Below are 23,406 nucleotides of genomic sequence, written 5' to 3' on the forward strand. Positions count from 1 at the left end.
GTTCTCAGGGAGAATAATCTGTCTGGCTGGATGTTAACAGCTGATTTAGTCAACAATCTCCAAGAGCTTCCTTATGCTCTAGGATTTGCGTTTCTAATAACTTTCTAGGAGATTCTGCTATTGTTTGCACACTTTGAGGACCTCTGCTCTGGGGCTACCCTATTCTCACAGTGGGCCTCTAGACCAGCTGTGTGGCGATCACCTGAGAACTTGAATGCAGAATGTCTGGCCCCACCACATTAAATTAAAGTCTGCATTTTAACAAAAACTTGGCTGATTCTTCTGTACATGAAATTCCAGAAGCATTCCTCTAGAGTGCTCTTCACAGTCTTTTAGTGTTTGTTTTTTTCCAAAGCATATCTTTATTGCACTGTGAGCTTGAAGTCCTCCTGTGTTCTCTCAGCTCAAGTGCTCATTTGCTCAGCTGAGATTGCTACCTGCCTCTCAGGTATGACTTGCGCTCATACTACCTCTGAGACCTACTAGTAGAAATACTTCTGGGTATAGGAAAAAGAAAACTCTTGGATTTTTAAAAATAAAATCCCCACATATAGTCTGGCATATAGCTGACTAATGATCTGATACATATTCACCTGTTGGCCTTTTCCTAGTAAATGTTCAAAGTCTTTTTGTAGGCACTTCCATTACACAACATTTATTGGTACTTAAACAGTGCCAGACATTGTTTAAAAGCTTTTTGTGTGTTATTTCTTGCTTCTCCAAGAGCTCAATGATGTAAGTCATATTAAAGTTTCCATACTATGGAGTATTCAAGGATTCTAAGCAAATACAAATTTAAGAAGCATAGAAAAACATTCTTCAATACAGGTTTTACCTTAGGCAGTTTACCTCTTGGTATAGCTATTCTCCTTTTTATTCTTTAAGCAGAGATTATTCAGATTCCTTTGTATGAAATCCTTGTGGTACATGTATTTTGGAACTAGGAATACTTTGTATATTCCAAAGCTACTACATTATGTCATATATTATGTCACATCACCAGTGGGATTTGGGACCTCACCGCATAATGAAACTTGGAATGCATGGATGTTTACATTCAATGCAAGAATAATGACTGTAGAGCCTCTAGCCAGTTCAAGTTCAGGACTGATTTTGCCACCAAATGTATATATGAAAGCAATTTAAAGAGTTTATTTTAAGACATTTTTGGATTTCAAGCATTGCCCATAACTTGGAGAGAACCTCTTTTAGATTGTGATTCACTGAAGGAAGGGAAAATATCTATTCTTTTTTTCTTTCGTATCCTCTAACATTGAGTTGAATTGAATTGAGTGATATGTTAAAGGGTGCAGCTCCATTTCTTTCTTTAGAATCTAACGGTCTTAAGTTATGGGACTACGAAGGCGGACAATTAAGCTCGCTAACTTATCCTAGCAAAAGAACTACATACCTCATTGCTGAATATCACTATGGTTACCTTTGAAGTACTCCCCTTGGGGAATTGTGCACCCATGCCAGTGCCTAGTCCACCATTCGAAGTAATTTTAGAACTCTTTTCCTGGAGTGGCCATCAGAGCTGTCGTGTATTACCCTTGGTGTCCTGAATGTCATCAAAATGTCTTCCTTTCAATATTTCCTTTATCTTTGGGTAAAGAAAGAAGTCATTAGGGGCCAGATCAGTTGAGTAGGGAGGGTGTTCCAATACAGTTATTTGTTTACTGGCTAAAAACTCCTCACTGACAGTGCCGTGTGAACTGTGCATTGTCGTGATGCAGGAGCCGTGAATTGTTGGGGAAAAGTTCAGGTCATCAAACTTTTTCACGCAGCCTTTTCAGTAGTTGCAAATAGTAAACTTGGTTAACTGTTTGTCCAGTTGGTGCAAATTCATAATGAATAATCCCTCTGGTATGAAAAAAGTTTAGCCACATTGTTGCAACAAGTTTTTGAACCTAATTGTTAGACCGCTCATCTCTGTCTAGTACTCTCATATCTATCTTTTATACAGTTGTCTGCATTGAAAAATGTACGGTTCATCATAAATTTACTGTTATGTAACAAAGCATGATCAATATTCCTTTTTTTTTTGAGGCAGAAAGTTAGATTTGGTCATTTTTCTCTAATGTTTATTCCTTTTAGGCTTCTCCTATGAGTGAAATTTAAAACAAACTTTTCTAGGGAGTAGTGTGATTAATTGGCACAAGACACTGGGCTGACTGATAAGTTTGTAAACAGCCCCTTAACAAAGAGGGATTGTACTTTTGTCATACAAGCTAGTTGAGCCCACCCAGGCCTGTTCTGTATGCTCAAACCTACCCAAACTATTAAAGTGATAACAGATGCCAGCAGTAACACGCTTTATTTAGACTTACATATACCATGCAAACAGTCCCAACCCACATTTGGTTTAATATGTTGACCATACCCCAGCAAAAGGATCAATATACTATACTCTTCTAAGACGGAAACCTATGGAACTTTGAAATAAAGGATTGCATTTATTTTCTGCCATCATCCTTCTTCAAATCTTTTAATATATTTAATTTTGTGGCTCAAGGGTGTTTTTAAACTCACTGTATTTTCTTCTTTCCTGGTTATGATATTACAAACCTAAGTAAACTTGTGCTAAAAAGAAGCCTCATGCTGATTCTTTTTATATGGTGGTTTATAACAAAATGGAAAAATAAAATAGTTAAAATTGAAAATCATTTTATTTTTTACTGACTTTAGTTAATGTTAGTTAAAAATAGTAAATATTAATGTTCATATCAAAGCTCATCTTTCCTCAGTCGTTATTTAATTTTTTCTATTTGTTTAGAACTTTTTTTTTTTTAAGGAAATGAATTGGCTTTGATTCCTCAGAAATACAACATCTCCTGTTGGTTCTTAAATTTAGACTGTATTCTGAAAATACATTTTTATTTTCAACATCAGTGAAACAAGTGATTGGTTTCAATGTTAAGTATTTATGAACAGTCTAGCTGTAAGTCCCCATTTGCCTGCCTTTTTGTGTTTCATACAGTTTGTTTTTTTTTTAATTAAACCAGTAGACAAGCAATTGAATCCTTTTGTGCTTATACATTGAAAGTAGCTGAATATACTTTTAAATTGGCTCTGTCTGAAAGGAATAAAATAAAATCACATGTGAATAAAATTGATTTCAATGTTACTGAGAATTAGGAAGACTCATGTTACAGTGTATGTTTTATACATGTCAAGAAACTAATGCCTTAATTTTTTAGTGATCCTTTAATATTTTTACTTAAAGTCATGGAATTTTAAGTAAAAAATGTTTTTGAATCTTTTTAATCAAATTGAAAAGATGAGAAACTTTAAATCAGGGTTTCTACATCTGTAACTGGACAATGTTCTGTATCTGTGGTATGTCCTCATCAGGTTTTTCTTGTAAAATGCCCACTGATGGCGCCATTTATGTTAACCACGCTTTTTGGACAATGCAAAGTGACAGCTAAGATTTACATAGAAAGTGTAATGTTTGATGTCTGGTTTTTGACTATGATACTTCATTTTCCAAAATTTCACATTAATACCATAACTTCTTTGTACATAATATAGTGTTTGTTCTCCACTCTCTTGAAGATAGTACTGTGACTGTATCTTACGCGAATCTGTAAGGACATTTGCGTCAGGCTTTAATTAATAAGAACAGGAAGACTGCAATATGATTTAATAGCAGTTTGGTTTCATTGAAATCTTATTGCAAAAAAATGTAAACTGGAAAATTAAATATTTGGATCAAGATTAGACAAAGTAAAGTTCACTTTTGTGTTTAATTTTATAATTTTCTTAATTTGTCATTAGTAAAATGCTAATTCAAATATAGTCAAGTAAATCTGTCATGTTCAAAAACTTCTAAGGTCACCACTAGCTAAATAAGACTTGATAACAGATAAAAGCCAGCCAGCTACACTTTACTCTGATGTAGGTAGGAAAACAAAAACAAAAACACAACACCATAAACTCCAAACCTGTCGTTATACTCAAAGCAATAATAGATTTTGTAAATCTACTGATGAGTCACTAGCATTTCTTTCAAATTTATTTCCCTTTTACCTAAGAAAGAATATATAGTTTGAAATGAAAAAAAAAAGTCTGCATCATTTATTTGGAAAACAGTAATGTGCTTACATGTAAAAACATGTACAGGAAACAAGATGTCACATGTCGGCTCCTTACTTTTAGTTGTAAGGTAGGAAACTACATCGTGTATCCAGTGACCATTTAAACATGTGGCTAAGACCTGATATAAAACATCTTTTAAAAAAGAATATGCCTGTGTACCACTGTCCTCCAGTTGAAACATGTACAGTCAACAATAAGAGCTAACTTCTCAGAAGTCAACTTTGACCTTTTACCGTGGGTATGTCTGGTTTTCTTGTGAATCTCTATTTACTGTCCCTGTTGCCCACCTGTCCTGTTGGCATGGCTTGGTGGCTGCTTTTCCTTGATTGACTGCCTGCCATCCCCCTTCCTGTTTTAATAGCTTCCTCTATTAAGGTGCTCAGAGGAACCTCAGTCATCTTTCTACAGATGATACTGAGACAGGGACTTCAAGGCTCAACAGTTTTGATTCTGTGTAATATTACTTTAAAATCTTTTATGTGAGACAGAAGGCAGACTCTTAAGATTGGCTTTTGATTCAAGGAACGCCATAGGAGAATAGAAGATAACTGCCCTCACTTTGAATGGATTAAGGCTTGAAACATCTTTTGGAAATGATTACTGTTGGATTTGATACAGTTGTTTCTTGTTTACCTAAGAACACTAAAATTGTGGCTGTGTCTCTCCGCCATGGTATTTGAAAGTTTCTTGTAAAATAGAAACACCATCCTGAGTTCTCATGAGTCCCTCCTGATGACTCACTGATGGAGGCATATGTCTAGATAGTCTGTTTCTTACTAATGTGTCAATGGGTCTGTCAGATGGTGAAGAGGAAGCTGTGCATACTGAAAATTGTACATATTACCATTTTGTGAAGTTAAATGAAAAGACCCCAAATTGTATCTATTTTCTAACTCTTGAAGGAAGACAGTATACTTTATGTATACCAAGAGATCCAATGTTCAAGGACAAGTTGAGGAACTTTTAAAGGATGACTATATTATAAATTAGGTTTTGGTCTCATTCAGAAACTTGCAGATTTATACATTATACCTCCTATTGCCTATAAAGGATCAAGGTAGAATAACACTAAAATTAAACACCTGTGAAAACACATTGTATGCGAATACTCGTATATCTTGCTAAACCATATATCCTAACCAAAGGTGGCTAAACTTTAGATTGCAAAGCACTTTAGATTGAAACTAGGGGGTTGAAAGCTCTGAAGAAATTCCATTGTACTTACAAGTTGATTGCACTGTACATTTGAAGCTGATATAGAATAATATTGTATGTCAACTATAACTTTATATACATATAGTCATGGGATGTGGAGTACAGTGTGGGAATGGAGTCAATGGAATTGTAATGGATATGTATGATATTGGGGGTTAGGGGGCAGTGGAATGGGGAGGGGGCTTGTCACTTTGTGAGGGATGAAAAGGATAACTATTGCATTGTTTTGTACACCTGAAACTAAAACAAAAAAAAAAACAAAAAAAACCTTGATTGAAACTTGAGAGAATTTCAAGAGTATGACAGATGTGCTGTGACACAATCAAACGTTGACATTTTAGATATCATGCTAGGAGTCTATTGATGCTCGCTCCAGGGTAGACCGCTGGAATTCTGATAATGTTCCTGCCTCTTTACCACTATCAGTTCCTTGGAGAGCAAGAAATAAGGAGAGGCAGAGGAGCATCTTCTGTTAATAGAACCTCCACGTCTTCTCTCACTTCTTCCCCTTGAACTAATAGTATATATTTGGTAGTATTGAAGAGTCCTGCACAAAAGGACAGCATCCCCTCTGAGAAGTTGTCCCCTCTATTTTATATTCTTATGTGCTTCGGTGAATGATAAATTGGTGGTGTGTTGTCTTCTCTAGTACATTGTGGACCAGTGAACCAGCTGAGACTGTTATGGTAAGCGCCATGTCTTATCTAAGTATCTGATTTAGGAGTAGTCTTAACTCATGTCTGATTAATGTAAGTATGCAAATGAGACAGTGTGACTTTGATTTTTAAATTCAAAAGTTTAGATTGTCCCTACTGTTTTGGTGTAACATGGATAATGTTGTTCTGATAGAGAAGCAGCTGTCAGCCGCATGCGAGCCTGTGTGATTAGGGAGGCACAGAAAGGGTACTTCATTTCCACCATGTTTCTTGACTCTAAGGTGTCATTGATTGTAAGAAGTGATATTATTTTTGTACCATTAAGGAAAGGAAAATGCTGCCAATGTAACTACAATGTAATATTTTCACCTAGAAGCTTTAAACATATTTATGAAATGTGTTCTGTTGTATTTATTTAGGCATAGATTTTTTTTATCAGACTTGTTCTTATGTAAAAAGACATAAGCAGGGTTCTGACTCTGGGTACGATGGAACAAGAAAACTCCACCCTGTTTTTTCCACTGAGCGAGGCTATCAAACCTGAACAGAATACACAGAACAACTATTTGAGGATTCTCAGTAGTAGCTGATAGATTAATGAATCTGACCTGAATTTGAAATACTACCTAATTGGCGGTGACTTTTTCCATTTTTTTCTCATGCTATATCTTGACCTGCGTCCAAAGCAGCCCAAAATCCAGAAATGGACATTGCAGTGGACAGAGTTCTATGAGAAGCCCCCTGATTCTGACCAGAGGAGCAGAAAAGGGGTCTTCTAATGTAAGAGAGGGTGAAGATATCCTCCCTTTTTATTTTTTTTAGTATGTATGTATGTATGTATGTATGTATGTATGTATATATGTATGTATATATTTATTTATTTATTTTTAGCTGAGCCATCCTGCCACCTGTTGGCAGCTCAGCCGCTGTTCAGCTCGGGCTGGGGCTCGAACTGCTGTTGCTCAGAGCTCTCCCTCTTGAGCGAGCTCTTAACCAACTGAGCCACTCGGCCGGCCCAATATCCTCCCTTTTTAAATATTTTCTTAGTCCAATACTTCAGTCCCTAAGCAATCTTATGACAGCAGTGATTGACAGTGGCAACAGTGGGGGTCCAGAGAATGCTAAAATTCTGGAAGAAGTGAAAATTCCTCTTTGATTGAAGTTGCTGTGGTTTTAAGGGATAGGGTGAACATTGTTGTTGTTCTTTTCTCTGTCCTCCTGCTGCTTAGCTTGGGCACAGATACAGTCATGGGAAATGTGTGCAAACTGGGGTAAATAAAGCCCAGTTTTCTGGTAGGGGTGCTGAAAAGGGATGCATTAGAGAAGTGGAATGCACAGGAGAGATTGTGGTAAGAGAGGGTGTCACCCAAATATACGGAATATAATCCAATACCACTTGGCATACCAAGAGCCAGGAAAACCTAAACTCACATGGGAAGGGACAATCAATAGATACCCATGCTGAGATGACATAGATGTTGGAATTATTTGACAAATGCTTTAAAGCACTGATTATAAAAATGCTACAACAAGTAAGGAGAAAAATGCTTTTGAAATGAAAGATGAAAGTCTCACCAAAGACATAGGAAATATAAAGAGCCAAATGGGAATTTTAGAACTGAAAAAATACAATAACCAAAATAAAAAAAAATATGTTGATGACAGAGAAAGTACCAGTGAAGTTAATTAGATCATCAGATTTTTTACAGTTTGAACTCCAGAATGAAAAGAGATTGTGGGAAAAACGAATAGTTCCCAGCATCTGTGGAAAAGTCACCAGTCCTCTCAATCCTGGAAGGGGAGGAGAAATTACAGTAGAGAAAACAACATCACAGAAATTCTAGATAACAACTTCCCAGCAGTTTGAATGGCTGGATTCTCACCAGAAACCATGGAGACCAGCAGAAAGTAGAATAAGCGTTTTAAAGTGCTAACAACAAACACTATTAACTCAGCATTAAATACCCAGAAAAAAAACAAAACAAAAAGACCCTTCAGGAATAAAAGTAAAGACAATCCCAGGTGAAAGAAAACAAATATAATTATTTGCCAGTAGATGTACTCTAAAAGAGTATCTAAAGAAACTTCTTCAGACAGAAAGGAAATGATGCCAGAAAAAAAAAAATAAAATCTTGGTACATCAGTAATTAAGGAAGAGCAACAGAAGTGGTAAATAGAATAGACTCCTTTCATTCTTTTCACTTTTTCAAACTATTTCTAGGTTGAAAGCAAAGATAGCAAATTGAGGTCTTTTTCTCCCAAAACTGAGCAGAGTCCCATCTTGTCTGGGTCTGGAGTAATCCCATCTACTTATACAAACAACAGCTTACTGGAAGATCAAGTTTTATGTGCATTTTGAAAAATTACTAAAGACTAAAACACTTCTGTTAAGAAAAAAAAAAAGACAGCAAGAATAACATTTTCTGATGCTGTTTCCTGTGTATGATACAGTTACAATGTAGACAACACCCTACAACATAAAGGCAGTCGGGTGTCCGGAGCTACACAATGGTTAGGTTTCTACATTATACTTGCTGTGGTAAAACATTTCATTCTATGCAGACTCTGAAAGGTTCATTGAAATACCTAACCATCTACTTGAAAAAGAAACGTATCCTAAGAATTACAATCAGAAACACAAGAGGTACATTAAAACTGAATACTAAAAAAAAAAAAGGTTAAATAAGCCAAGAGAAGGAGAGAAAGGAAAAACATAAAACAGAGGGGAGGAAACAAAAAAATAAATAACATAATTTACCTAAATCCCAAATTATTGATGATTCAATGTAAGTGGTTTCCGCACACGAAGGGAAAGACGAGAATTTTCACAATGGATATTAATAGGTGACTCAACCATATGCTGCCTCTGTGAGCTCACTTCCAATATAATGATATAGGCAGGTTAAAGTAAATGAATGTAAAAACACATGCCATGCATGCACTCAGGCAAACTGGCATGGGCACTGGAAAATCAGACTGAAGGCACTGATTGCAGGGATGCTTGCTGGCTGTGAGGAACTGGCGGCTCTGTTGCTGTGTGCTGCCTCAACAACAGCTTTGCGAACAGGCTTGGCACGGTCGCCCTCCATGTGGATTCCTTTTCTACACTCTGCCCTGAAGGACCGTTCCCCGGGAACTCTCAGGGTCAGGAGTGCAGTGAGTCAGGACCCCTCTGGATGTGAGGGGAATCGTGGCTGTGTGCTTATATGTGTTGGAGCGAGAGAGAGATCTCTATGTATCAGAGTTGGGGGTTTGGAGATGCGGAGCATGGTGGTTTCAAAAACGTCTCCCTGGTGATTCTGTTTCCTCCTTATTTTCTCCTCCTCAAGTCCCCAGCCCCCCACCAAAAACATCTATGTACAAAATACAAAGTACACGTATCTGGCCTATCGTTATTAAAGCAGATGATGCTGGGTGGGCCCACTGGGGAGTTAGACAAGGACGTGGAATGTCACTGCAGGCAGGAGAACATGCACATTGGTCCAAAGATCATGCTACGTCCAGGAGCTGTAGGTGGTGTGATCTGGCTGAATAATAAGGTGTGAGGCCCAAGGGGTTGTATGTAATCATTTATTGCCTTGTATAGAACAAAAGGAGGTGGGGGATCCTATGGTGAGTAGTTGGGAACTATTAGTTATTTTCTGAAGAATGCTTATTTGCCAGTGTATTAGGGTTCTTCAGAGAAGCAGAACAAATGGGACACACATGCACGTGCGCATGCGCGCACGCACACACACACACACACACACACACACACACACACACACACACAGACACACACACACACACGGGTTGCTCTATGTAATTATAGATTATGGAGGCTGGAAAATTTAAAATCTGCAAAGCTAATTGTTCCAGTTTAAGTCCAAAGGCCAGCAGGCTGCTGTAGAACCCGAAGAACCAATGTTTTAGTTAAGCAGAATTCTCTCTTACTTGGCAGTGGTGGTGGGGAAGGTCAACCTTTTGTTCTCTTCAGGCCTTCAACTGATTGGATAAGTCCCACCCACATCAGGGAGGACAATCTGCTTTACTTAGTCTGCCCATTTAAATGTTAATTTACTCACAGAAATACCAAAATTATGTTTGACCTAATATCTGGGTACCCCATGGCTCCATCAAGTTAACATAAAATTAACCATCACAGCTAGTGAAGTAAAATCAAGTTGTGCATTGTTTATTTTTGGCATAATTATTAATTACAGTAGTCCCCCTTTATCAACAGTTTCAGTTACCCGACAGTCAACTGTGGTCTGAAAATATTACATGGAAATTCCAGAAATAAACAATTCATAAGTTTTGAATTGCATGCCATTCTGATCAACATGGTGCAGTTTCTCGCTGTCCCATTCCATCTTACCTGGGACATGAATGAAATCGCTTTGTCCAGGATATCCACACTGTATACACTACCCTCCAGTTAGTCACTTAGTAGCTGTCTCCGTTATCAGATCAGTTATCAGAGAAAGACCACATTTACATAACATTACAGTATATTGTTATCATTGTTCTATTTTATTATTCATTATTGTTAATCTCTACTGTGCCTAATTTATAAGTAAAACTTTATTCTAGGTATGTATGTGTAGGAAAAAATGTAGGGTTAGGTACTATCTGCAGTTAAGGCGTCCACTGGTGGTTTTGGAATGTATCCCCAACAAATAAGGGGGGACTACTATATTGACAAGTGTACACAATACCTGGACCATTTAAAAATTCTCATGCGTGGAATTGAGGTAGTAACTGAAAACTGTGGGCTAAATTAATTAATGTTTACAACTTTTAATACTCACCTGTAGACTTCAAGTCATGTTCCAGTTTGAATTTTCTCCCTGTTAAGCCACACTGAGCTGTGTGACACTCATATAAATGAAGGGTTATTCAGTCTAAATCAGAGAGTACATGTTAAAAATAAATTTTGGGGGGATATACCCTAATGGTTTAGTTATCAAAATATTTCATCATGTGCCACAAATGTCTTTTTAAGGAAGGTTTTTAAAAGCTATTTTTTAAAAAAGAAGATAGTGTAAAACTAAAACTTGGAGATTAATATTAGTCATCAAGTTAACAGGTCAGGTATGGTTTAATGTTAATTCCAATATTTTTCTAATTTATCCTTAGGTCTTTTCTGGGGAGAGAACAAAGACTAGATTCTTGGGTTAGAGTTTTTATAATTATGGGAAGTACCATGATTTTATAGTTCTCCCCAGTGCTTTTGTTTTGTTTATTTTAACCTCTAAAAATTTCTAAGACATGCTTTATTAACAGTTAGAACATCAGATTAAGAATTCTAAAGGCTCCTATTTTTGTTTTGATTTCATCATTAACCTCAAGGAAGTTGTTAAATACTTTGCTTTGAGAAATAATAAAGATTAATTATATTATGTTTGGAAAGAGTTTTGTGCTTCATGAAAAAAAATTTTAATGTTATATATGTTTTTCCTTTCTCTGTGAGTGAGGGGATATTAGAATAACTGCAGAATTGAGGAGGTCCAGTTCATCTGAGCCCTGTTCCTGTGGCTACATTCTTTTTCATTTTGGACTTCCAGCTGGACGGCACAAGTGCAGTCATTGCTGTTGTATTTTTTTGTTGACGATTTTAAGTATATTAATATTGCCAGTTAAGACTGTCAGTGCATGTTTGTAGAATTATTAATAGAAATCACATATGATGCTTCAACCTAGATCTAATGGACAAGCTGAGATATCAATGATCCTAACTAGAAGGTATCCCTTTTAGTTGTAAAGGAATTCAGAGATGAAAACATAGGAGTATTTATTAATCTAGATGTGTATTCCATTATTATACATAACTACTGCATATTTGATGAAACTTTGAAATTTGGAAAGAAAGCTTATTGGGACAAAGCTGGTATGGCTTGGTTTACCAAACTCTGAAATATTAAGACCACAAGGGACAGTTAGAGATGGGTTCCATTTTGAGTAGACAAAAGGAATCTTAATTTATATTTTTATTGAATGTATATGACCATAACAACACGAAGAGTTATTCTGTGAACATTTATTGAGGATTCACTTGTACCAGGCACTCTACATAACTTTACACATACTAACCATTTAATCCTCATTAAAATCCCATAATGAAGAGTCACTATTCCCATATAGCAGAAAATATTTTTAAAAATCCCATAACATAGGGTCTTCTAATATTTCCATATAATAAAAATTTAATCATAATTTATTTCTATACGTGTGGGAAACATTTGAAAATGTAACTCTGAGTTTCTGCTAGGATACGACAAAGTCCAAGTTTTTCTAGACATTTAATTTTATAATGCGAAGTTTGGATTAACTTTGTTTTCAAGCCACTGCTTAAGTGATAGTTATCTTCTGACCTAAAAATCTCGGGACAATACAGTATCTAAGACAGCATGGGACCTCCATGACCTGGTCTCACTGACGGTCCCTCTTTATAGTTCATTCCTAAATCATTCCGTGGCTTTTGGGGACTTACCTTGTCTCTTGCCACACTGAGTTTATGCCCCTACTCTTCCTAGCTTAATACATGAAAATTTTTTTTTTAATCTTATCCCTCTTTCTTACTTTCCAAGTCCCCACTCCGTTCCTATGAAAACCTATTCAAGGATGACCTCCTCACTCATTTTTATTATACAGATTTATCTGATATTGACAGTTTATATTTCTCACAACAATGATGGTCCATAGCATTTTACTATGTGTACATCACTTATGTTCTAAATTATATTTTAATTTTATGAGGATCATGTACCTTAGAATTATAGATGTTTTAAAATTGGTATGACTCTAACAGATGAGTGAACGGAGTCCTAAAGAAATGAAAGAATTTCAGTATAGTTAAGTGTAGCAGACGTGTATCCAGAATAGAGGTGTCCTCTCAATCCCTTTGAATTACTGTGTTTATATATATTTAGTTTTCTTGAACTGTTGGGTACAAGTGAATGAAAAATATGGTACATTTTTTTACAGAAATTATTACAAGCTAGGCAGCATGATAGAAAAGGCATGAGCTTTGAAAATACCTGGATTTTAAACACCCTTGTGAGTAAAAAATGGGAATTATGCCACTTGGCTAATAATACATATTTATTTTGAGGTATTAAATGGTATAATGACTATGAAGGCTTTAGGACCTCTTATATGTAAATGCTTGATATTCAATATATGTCAAATGTCTTATTTCTCTCTTCATTTTAGTGCGGTAGAACAACCGTATTTGTAAGCCTAATTTCTTTGGACTTGAATCCTTTTTCTACTACTGTCTTTTGTTTGCCAAACTGATGGCCCTGTGACCTATGCTAGTTCCTTCATTTCTCTACAGTCAAGTTTCTGAATCTGTTATGTAGATTCAGAATAATGTTTGCAGGCTCATCATGAGGATAGGCACTAACTATTGCCAGATCAATGTTTTTGGTTTTGTTTGTTTTAAAGCATGTTATATAGAATTGCCTATGTAAGAAGCAGCTGGGTCAGATGTTAATCAAACTACCTTTTGATTTGGGATTCCTATTTAAAATTACACTCCTTTTCCTTATTCATTATGTAATGCCATGCAATGTCTCCTCAACTGGCAGCAATTTAGCCATTTCTTAGTAGTTCAGATCTGCCTACTGTAGAGGACTGCACATCTTTTGGGAGAGTGCTTCCTGGGTTTACTAAGGTGAAACACTTATGTTTTTAAATAAGACCATTGTCAAATAAGCCTTTCAAATTTGAAGGAAATTCATTTGGCTATTTTCACTTGTTGTAATAGTTAATCAGGCAGGAACTTAATTATATTGAGTTGACTGAATCTAGAGGAATGCCAAGGAAAACACTGTACTTAACCAGGACACCAGGTGGCACAGTGAGACATGGCTAAAGAGTGGGTCTGTCTGGGACATGGAATTTTATCAGAATCTGGGAGACTCCTTATAAACGTGGAAGGATTGAATCAGTGAGGCAAATAGCTACCCCCTCCAGTTACTCCCTTTCAAATGTATCCTGAAATCTCTTAGTTCTGCTGCTTACACATGTCCTGGTTAGCTACTCACAAAGCATAAAATGCATAGGTTTATTGACTTGGGGTTAAAACAGTCAAGGACATCTCAGTGTATAGTCTAAGTCACTCTACCTGGCCCGAAGCTAAAACCTCCCTATGCTTGTCCAATAGTTATGAACAGCAGGTAGGCATAGGTTTCAGCACACTTTGATTAGTCTGTTGAACTAAACTAAGGTGGTGCAATATTCTGTTTGAAACTTAAATTGTGTTTTTTTTTTCAATTTTTTTTAATCTCAGAAAGAATTTCACAGCAGATTTGCATAGTTATGGACACAAAAGAAGATGAAGAACATGTAGGTCATCACCTTAAAGAGATGCTCAAAAATGAATTAAGTGTAAGTATTCAGATATCCAATTTCATGGTATTGAAGAAGTGAATGTGTGTTCCTTTTATTTCCCCCTAATGTTTTGAACTCATCAACTCCCTAGTTAAACTCGTATCTAATATTAGGACTGAGGAAATGGAAAAACTAGCAATAAGTGTGAGGGAGTCTATAGGAATTATTTACAACTTTTACCAGTCACGACTTCCATTATTGATTTTTCTGACAACTTCGCGTTTTGAAATGTTTTGTTTGCCAAACCTATTTTATTAAATATTAATTTGTTTTTGTTAAAATGTATAACCACCAGAGTTTATGATGAACATCTGGTGACTTTTTAACAATATATATGATAAAAGTCTAGTTTAAAGCAGAAGGAAAAGGTTCATTTTAGTTAGCTAATTATATCATGGTAGCACAGTTGGAAAGCAAACAAGCTCTTTTATCAGACTGCCTGTGCTCAGATGTCAGCTTTGTTGCCTAATTTCCTTGTCTTAAATTGAAAGTTAATGACATCTCCATTCAAAATGTGTTGGGAGGGTTGAATAAAATAAATCTGTTTGAAGTGCTTAGAAATGCATCTGCCTTGTAGTAAGTTTTGATGGATATGAACTATAATGATCACTCTTTGAGGATGAGTTGAGACCGGTGTGACAATATTAAGTAGTAGATACTTATGACTCGTTCCCAAACTTCGGTCCTGTATTAGACACACGAACTGTTCAGCACATAGATTCCTAGAACATGTCAGAATTTAGTGAACCATAGTCGGGGATAAGTTCTGGAATCTAAGTTTTTAAACAAAATCCTCCAGGCGTTTTGATGGCCATCAGTGCCAAATTCTACCAGTAGCATTTAAAGCAAAGAGCTAAAGCTGAAAAGAAGATATGAGCCATCTCAGCTGTCTCTTAGGCATAAAGCTTATACTGCAGTCTCCTCTTCTAGAAGTTTTGCTTTTATCCATTGATTTTATGGGTCTTCCCCCTCTGTCTTTGGAATCTGAGCACTTGTTCTCTGCTTTCTATCTCAAGTCCACTTGTTAAGTATTCCTAAGTTCTGTGCCCCAGTTCCACGGCTGCGTCTTGCTGAATATTTAATTGTAGTTAACTCCCCACTGTCTGACCCACTGAAGCACCCTTTTGGCTCAGCAATGGTCTTTTTACTCTTGGATAATCTCTGTCATTCTTTAGCCAATCCATGTAGAAGCCAGTGACATGGGGCCCCACAAGAATGTTATTGGGACTCTGGCTATCAATCAACCCTCCATTTAGAGAGCTGGGTTTTATGTAACTATTGAGCACCTAGCTGTTGGACATCTGTGAGACTGACTCCTTGATTGGCCTTTCTAGTATTGGACCGTGAAGGAGTCCTTTGGTTACAATTATTATAATACTCACTTTTTGTTGCTGCTTTACTTACAGACATTTAGTGATGAAATGGCATAAGATTTAGGGGGACACTGGTTCATTACTGGCCTTGTGTGATTAATTCATCATCCTGGCCTCTTCCAGTCCTTCTCCATCTCACTTCTAGTGACCTTTATTTTCAGTGTACTTCATCTGCCTACCCATTAGGCCCAGTCTGGTTATTACCATCGTGTTAAGTGTACTGAAAAATAAATACTAAGGCTCTTCCTCAACTTCTGACCATGACATTTTGTCATTCCATATCTTTTACTAAATTACTCCTGCACATATTTCAAATTTATGGGAAACTTCAGGCCTCTGATTTTTTCCCCACTTTCTTTCATCTACCTTTTTATTTATACCATTCTTTACCTAGCTTAGATTCCATGATCTATCACTTCCTTGGATCACAGATCTTCTACCAATATCTTAAACTCCCTTATCGTTTGCATGCACCCACTATTAATGCACCATCCAGGCATTAATCTAACTTTTCATTTCTCTAAGCCTTTAGTCAATCTTACTACGCCTGGGGAAAATTATACAACAGTGCAGATGGTTGCCATTAAAAAGCACTGGTTTCCATCCTCCAGTGGACACTGAATGTTTTAAAGCAACCATACCATGATTCTGTAGTCAGCTCCCCATTCTCCTCAGTGAGTATTTTAAACCTCCTCAAATGTCTAACCCAGAGTGCATTAACCTTGGCACTTTTGGTATTTGGCTTAGACAACTTTCTGTTGTGAGAGCCTGTCCTGTGCATTTACACTGTTCAGCAGCATCTCTGGCCTCTACCCACTAGATGCCATTATTACTCCCAGCCCCTAGTTGTAGCAATCAAAAATGTTTACAGACGTTGCTAAATGTTGCCCGGAGAAGGGCAAAATAAGCCTTCAGTTGAGAACCAGTGATCTAACCCTACCATCTTTACCTCTACTCTTAGATATGGTCTTGTTTTCGACTTCACAGTGGAATTATTAACATACACTCCCATATGGGGATGTGCCAATCTTCCTGGCACCAAACCTCTAAAGAATCTTGCATGTGTAGCCATCCTCTTATTAAGACTATTTCCCCTCCCTCCTCATCCCCTACTCCCATAAACATTACAGCATATTACAGTTCCTTCCATTAATTAAAACAAAACAAATAAACAGTTCCCTTTTAACCCAAGGTTACTCTGAAGCCACATTTTTGGGGGAATAATTGACCGTCTCATTCCTCAGTCCATTGCAATCTGACTTCTATCCCAAGCTTCCATAGGAGCTTCTGTGAGCAAGGTCCTCAGCGACCTCCCTGGGCACAAACCACAAGACATTTATCAGTCTTTACCTTGATTCATCGCAGGACTTGACTCTTGTCTAATACTTTCTTCTAGTGGAAATCTCATCCTGTGTACTTTATAACATCTTATTTTACTGACCATTCTTTTGTGTTCTTGGCTTTCTTTTCTGAGGTTCTTTTGCAGGATTCTGTTGATAATTTTTAGGTTTCTGCAACGTAGTTGAGAGGTTTTTCTCTTTGTTTTGTTTTGCTTTGTTTTCCCCTAGAAAACCATGTTATTTCGTTTTAATGATTTTTCTCTCTTCTTTTAAGGGCAACTTTATGGTGTGGCATTTTTCAGCCCCTAACTTACAAACACAAAATGCCTCATATTCTAACATTTTTAAGTCTTAGAGCTTTTGTCTCACTTTGAAAAGAACATGCAAAAAGGATGAAGTCACCGCTGTTGAAATCCAGGCACCTGTAGGGCAGATCAGTGTGGGTGTGGAGCTGCTCAACACACAATGGGAGGATTGTTTCACTGGCATGAAAAGAAAAAATGTTTCCCATTGAAACTAAAGGAAGAGATTGGGTGTGCTTTGCTGGATTTTGAGATATACCTTAGAGGTGAACCGAATATCTAAACCCAAATGTAATGGTACACACCGAATACATGGAAAGGGTCGTTACAAAGTAAAATAAGGAACTAACTGGGGAACAGATGTCCCTCCACCCTGTATTCCTATGCACATGTCTTACATTTCATACGCATACTTAAATATCAAGGATTTATTATCAGACTTGTTATATTCCTTCTCTGATTTCTTAAGTTTGTAATATTTCACAGAGCCTACCGGCTTTGGAGATCGAGGCCTGCAGAGCAGACAGTGGTGGAAGAGACCACGCCCATCCTTCCCAGCTCCCAACAAATGCTGAAGAATAGGTTATGCTACAGGCTGTGCTGAGAGCAGTAAGGAATTCATAAGTAGGAAGAGGGGACCAGTTTTTCATTAGTTCCTTAATTCACTAATTTATGTATGAAACAATATATGCCTATCAAGATTTAGTCCCTGGCTCTAGGGAGATGAACTAACGAAGTACGTTTCTCTGTCCTTAAGGAACATACTGTTCAGTTGGGGAAAGAACAGTAACGAAATACAAAAATATGTTTAATTACCGAGGGTGCTAACTATTCGAAGGAAAAAATAGTCTGTGCTTATGTAAGGAGAGCCCTGGAAAATGATGTAAATTAGGAGTGGAGAGTGGTGAGCTACATACAATCTTTTGGCAGATGTTCTATTTAGTTAAGTCTAAGAGGAAAATCAGCAGTTGGCTATTTAAAGAAGTCCAGATGGAACAGTGTGTGAAAAGCACATCAAGACCTTCATTCATGGTGACTTAAATAGGACTTCTGTGACTGGAGCGAAGTGATTGCAATGGAGGTAGAGTGGCAGGAGACAGGGATGGAGATGGCACAGGCCTGGATGTCGCCTTGTAGGCTATAAAACTACCACCACCACTGCCGCTATTATTACTCATATTTTGTTTAAGAGCAAAATTAAGCGCTCGAAGGCTTTAGCTGCCAATGATGACATGATCCAATTTACATCTATAAAAAGATTAGGTTGGCTGCTGCTTCTTAAAAGTGAAATTATATAGAAGAAGACACGTACGTAGCATTTAAATGTTTTCAGATATCATATTACCCTTAAAACACATGTGTCTTCAGCCCAATTTTCATTCCTATAATAACATAAATGGAGCTCCTCAAGAATGCTGATCTATATTCTGAACAAACAGGGACGACAGGGGCTTTTTGGGGATTTTGTTTATCCACTGCTTCCTGTTTCCTGGGGCACATAATTTAATTATTGTCTTGTGTGACCACAAAGGACAAGCAGGAGATGTCAGACAATCATTTGTTTTCCTGGGTGTAAGGAAGGCTGTGGTTTTGTGGAGGCTGTCTGTGATACTGAGTTTATTTTTCCCAAAGCCTCAAGGTTGTGTCCAGTGTTCGGATCTCTGCCTTTTCTTATAGACCTACCTAATTTGGTCTATGACATGTTAGTCAAACAAAATATCAAAAGTAGCAAACGAAGTAAGAAAAAAAGCAGAAATAAAAGAAACAGAACAAATTAAGCCATCACAGCACTGTAAGACCCATTTCAAATAGGGTTATTTTATGCTTATTTTGACACATATTATAACATAATAATTTAGATATAGGGTTTTTTTATATTTTGAAGCTGAACACTGTAAAGTACAGTGTAATAACTGAAATAACACTGTGAACACTCCTGTTGGGCCTCTGATTCAACAATCCCAACACAATTAATTCAGTTAGGGTATGTGGTTTTGTTGTATGTATAAGGCTACAGAAACTAGCGAAGACCATCCAATTAAATCCATTCCATTTATTTGGGATGTTAGCCAGATTTCCTGATCAGTTTTCCAGAGGTAAAAAGAAGGTTCAAAATTATTGGACCACCTAGTTGCTCGAGCTGGTATTAATTATGTTGATGCTGTATTTAATAAAATTAAGAGTTTATGATTATAATTGGTTGTCATGATTTTAGAATATGATTATTAATGAGGGAGTAAATATAATCCTCCCTTATGGCCACGTCCTCTACTTTTTCTTTATATACTAAACATTCAAGGTCAGACAATTAGGTTTGCGAACTCGTCCTAGAAAAGGTGCTACATACCTCATTGCTGAGTATCACTATGGTTACCTTAAAAGTACTTCCCTTGGGAAGCTATGCACTGATGCCAGCACCTTTGGAACTCTTTTTCTGGAATGTCAATCAGAGCTGTCGTTGTTATTACCCTCGATGTCCTGAATGTCATCAAAATGTCTTCCTTTCAATATTTCCTTTATCTTCGGGTAAAGAAAGAAGTCATTGGAGAGTGTTTCTAATACAGTTATTCGTTTACTGGCTAAAAACTCCCTCACAGACAGTGCTGTGTAAGCTGGTGCATTGTTGTGATGCAAGAGCCATGAATTGTTGGTGAGAAGTTCATGTCGTCTTTTTCACGCAGCCTTTTCAGCACTTCCAAATAATAAACTTGATTAACTGATTGTCCAGTTGGTACAAATTCATAATGAATAATCCCTCTGATATCAAAAAGAGGTTAGCAACATCATTGCAATGAGTTTGCGAACTTAATTGTCAGATCTTGTATCTTCACCTTTTATATCTGTGTATATCTTTGAGACACAGGGACATACCGAACTGTTACTCTTCCTGGAGGAACCAGATAGTTAATTTGTAAAACTGATATTCGGCATCTTAGTCCATTTAGGGATGAGGTCTTTGTTCACAAGTTCTAGATCTAGACAACTGTTATTCTTAGTTAAAAACAAACAAATAAACCTAAAGGCTTGCCAACAACGAATTTTGGGCATGTATTGGTCAAAATCAGGTCTTTTAACTCAGGAAAGTAATTGATTTTACACACATGGTAAATCTGTTTAAAAGGAAAATTCTTATAAAAAGCTGAAAAAATTGTTCTTTGGCATGTGGATTATAGTTTTTGACCTTTAACAGTTGATTTTTATTAATATGTATATTAGTTTTCTTATGCTATTGACATTAAGATACAGTTTTAGAGCTTATTCACTGTGATTTTTATACCCTCTTACTGATGTTTTTTTTTTTTTTGTTCCAAATATAGGAAACATAATGGTTTTAAAATGCCATTTTATACTTATTAATTAATATATTTCCTCTAATAATTGAGTTTGAAGATGCATTTCATTATAACTATTTGCATGCTGTATAACTCTACTTTGTAACACCAAAAAGTAGATTACTCTATTGTTCTGGTGGCTTTAGCTGAATAGTGGCTTCAGGGTTTTGTTGTTCTGGGGACACTGAACCAAATATACACCTTTGGTGCTGTGGTCAGTAAAACTTATCCATGGCTTCTCATTACTTGAAAACTTATTTCCAGAACCTATAAGTACTTGTCTGCTTAGGTCAAAGACCTCTTTCACTCTCTTGCATTGATACTTGTATAGCCTCAATGACTGTTCACTGTATGTGAGGCAAACAAAAGCTATACAACTTGACCGATTATTTCAGATCTTTTAAAATCTGTACTGAATCTTTTACTCACAATGTTTTCTCTGTTGTGGTCCAACAAATATTCTCTTGCTCATGCCTTGATGTTACGTAGTTTTCTCATGCTTTTTCACTCAGTATTCTGCTTGATTGTATGCCTTCCCTATTTGTGAGTTTTGTGTTCCATTTAGGGCTTAGTGTAAGAGTACCCTTTCCCTGAAGTTGTTTCCTATTTTTCTGGTTCTTGGAGTTCCTAAACTACTCATCAGCAGTGGTGTCATTCTGCACATCCTGATTTTATTGTTATTTATTCTTAGGCACATCTCTTTCACTATCGCTTTTATCATGGGTCCCCTGCACATGTGCTGGGAGCCAGATAAATAGTTGTGGTTAATGGTGATAGGATGATGAATACGAAAGCTTCTGGAATACCTCTCCACCTGGACATCAGCCAGATATGTTTCTGGAGATAAAGGGGTAGCTGCTGGGCGTCCATCAATCATGTGAACAGTTGAGAAGCTTAGAACACAAAGTATATCCAGGAAATCCTAATTAATTTCCCAACCAGAAGAAAACTGTTTTCACCAACGGAGGAAAGAGACGGGGAAATAGCAGATGTTGCAGAGATTAGATGAACTGGAATTAGCACCTGTGATAAGCTGGTGGGCAGCAGCCTTCTGGCAGAAAAGGAGACAAGAGAGTGACAGTGAGGGAGGAAGCATCAGGTCTGCAGAGGATGTTGCAGTGGGATGAAGAAATAGGCCCATAAGCAACATTGTAAGGGTTATGCTTTAGAGTGTGTAATAAGATTCTATGTCAAGATATGAATCTGCTTTGCTATATTGTCTAGAAACGTACTACTTTAAAAGTATCCTGAGGTATATATACATGTTCACACACTTCTGAGATAAGTCACATGATTAAGTTGTGTGTGTGTGTGTGTGTGTGTGTGTGTGTGTAGTTTTGTTTTCTTTGCTGAAGATGTAATTTATCTTTAATATTTCAAAGCATTTTGACTATAATGTATATTCAATAGGTTACTAATATGTAACTCCTAATGGAAAGTTGCATGAGACAGAAATTTTATTCCATATGTAAATATAGCAATTATATTTATCACTTGAGAAGAAAATGCATTAATGAAAAATGGTTTGCTTACTATGTAGGGTTTGAAGCATTATAACGGCAGCATATGGATGGTACAAGTATTGGAGTGGTATCAAATGTTCCTTCATAGTTAATATAGTACATAGTTTCTTTGTGATTACATGTGAAAGAACTCTTCAATAAGCTATGCATACATGTTTATAGCTGATTTTAGTTTTCTTCTTATTTATTTCTTATTTAATTTAAAATTAGAGATCGTATTAAAAACTAGGTAGCAGATGGAGTTTATTGAGCTGAGAATCTGTTTTTTAGGTACCTCATCTAGACATTTTGAACACATTGGTCACATTTGTGGTACAATGTCATTTAAACATTACATGAAAACATTTGTCAAAATACAATGTTAGAATTTCCCTTGTAAAAAGGATGACTACTGTTACTAAGGCCTTAAAGTTGCTAGAATATTACTGTTTATGGTGTTAGTTAGTTATTCATAATTAAATTCTGAAGACAAAAAGACTAGAAAACTCTCCATCTAACCCAGAATTTTGCAGAAGCTCTGCTGTTGACATTTTGCTTCAGATAATTCTTTGTTCTGGAGGCTGACCTGTGCATTATAGAGTATTTGACAGTATCCCTGTCCTCTACCCACTGGGCACCAGTAGTACGTCCCCAGCCTACTAGTGACAGCTGAAAATGTCTCCTGATATTGCTGACTTCCTCCTAAGGACAATCTGGCCCACAGTTAAAAACTGCTAATGTAACTTATTTTGCTTCATGCACACTCCAATTTTACAATGGCTTGGGAGTAAGGCTATGTACATTATATCTATAATTTCTAATGAATGCATAGGTCAATGTAATAAACTATTGTCTTTAGTAAACTATTTAAATCATCTAAAAAACTGATTGAAAATATTATTTGTTGCTATGGATTCTAGTTAGTAATTTCAAATTAATGACATTTTGACTAGAATACAGTTTACTTGTACATACTTTATTAGGGCATATGTACGTGGAAAACAGGCTCAAATTATACTTATATATAAACCTGGGCAGTATCTGTAATACTTAGAAAAAGTTAAATTTTTTTTTTTTAAGATTTTTATTGGGTAATTGGGGGGATGGGAACAGTGATGGGGAATTGGGGGAAGGGGAACAGACAAGTTGCTGTCGTTTTGTTCTTCAATCTAGTTGTGGAGGACGCTGCTTCACTGGCCCAAGTTGTCA

The 23,406-nt window shown here is 36.6% G+C and overlaps 1 protein-coding gene across 2 annotated transcripts in view; it reads left to right on the forward strand.

Annotated features, from left to right (window-relative positions):
* Positions 1-23,406, forward strand: part of CRPPA (CDP-L-ribitol pyrophosphorylase A) — a 223,251-nt gene that overhangs the window by 76,540 nt on the left and 123,305 nt on the right. For both annotated transcript variants that reach the window (XM_019659886.1, XM_019659887.1), the window contains one exon: positions 14,248-14,345. In XM_019659886.1, the coding sequence (XP_019515431.1) occupies positions 14,248-14,345 (98 nt within the window). The remainder of the gene's footprint in view (positions 1-14,247; positions 14,346-23,406) is intronic.

The sequence above is a fragment of the Hipposideros armiger genome, unplaced genomic scaffold (genome assembly GCF_001890085.2).
Source record: "Hipposideros armiger isolate ML-2016 unplaced genomic scaffold, ASM189008v1 scaffold_305, whole genome shotgun sequence".
Lineage (NCBI taxonomy): Eukaryota > Metazoa > Chordata > Mammalia > Chiroptera > Hipposideridae > Hipposideros > Hipposideros armiger.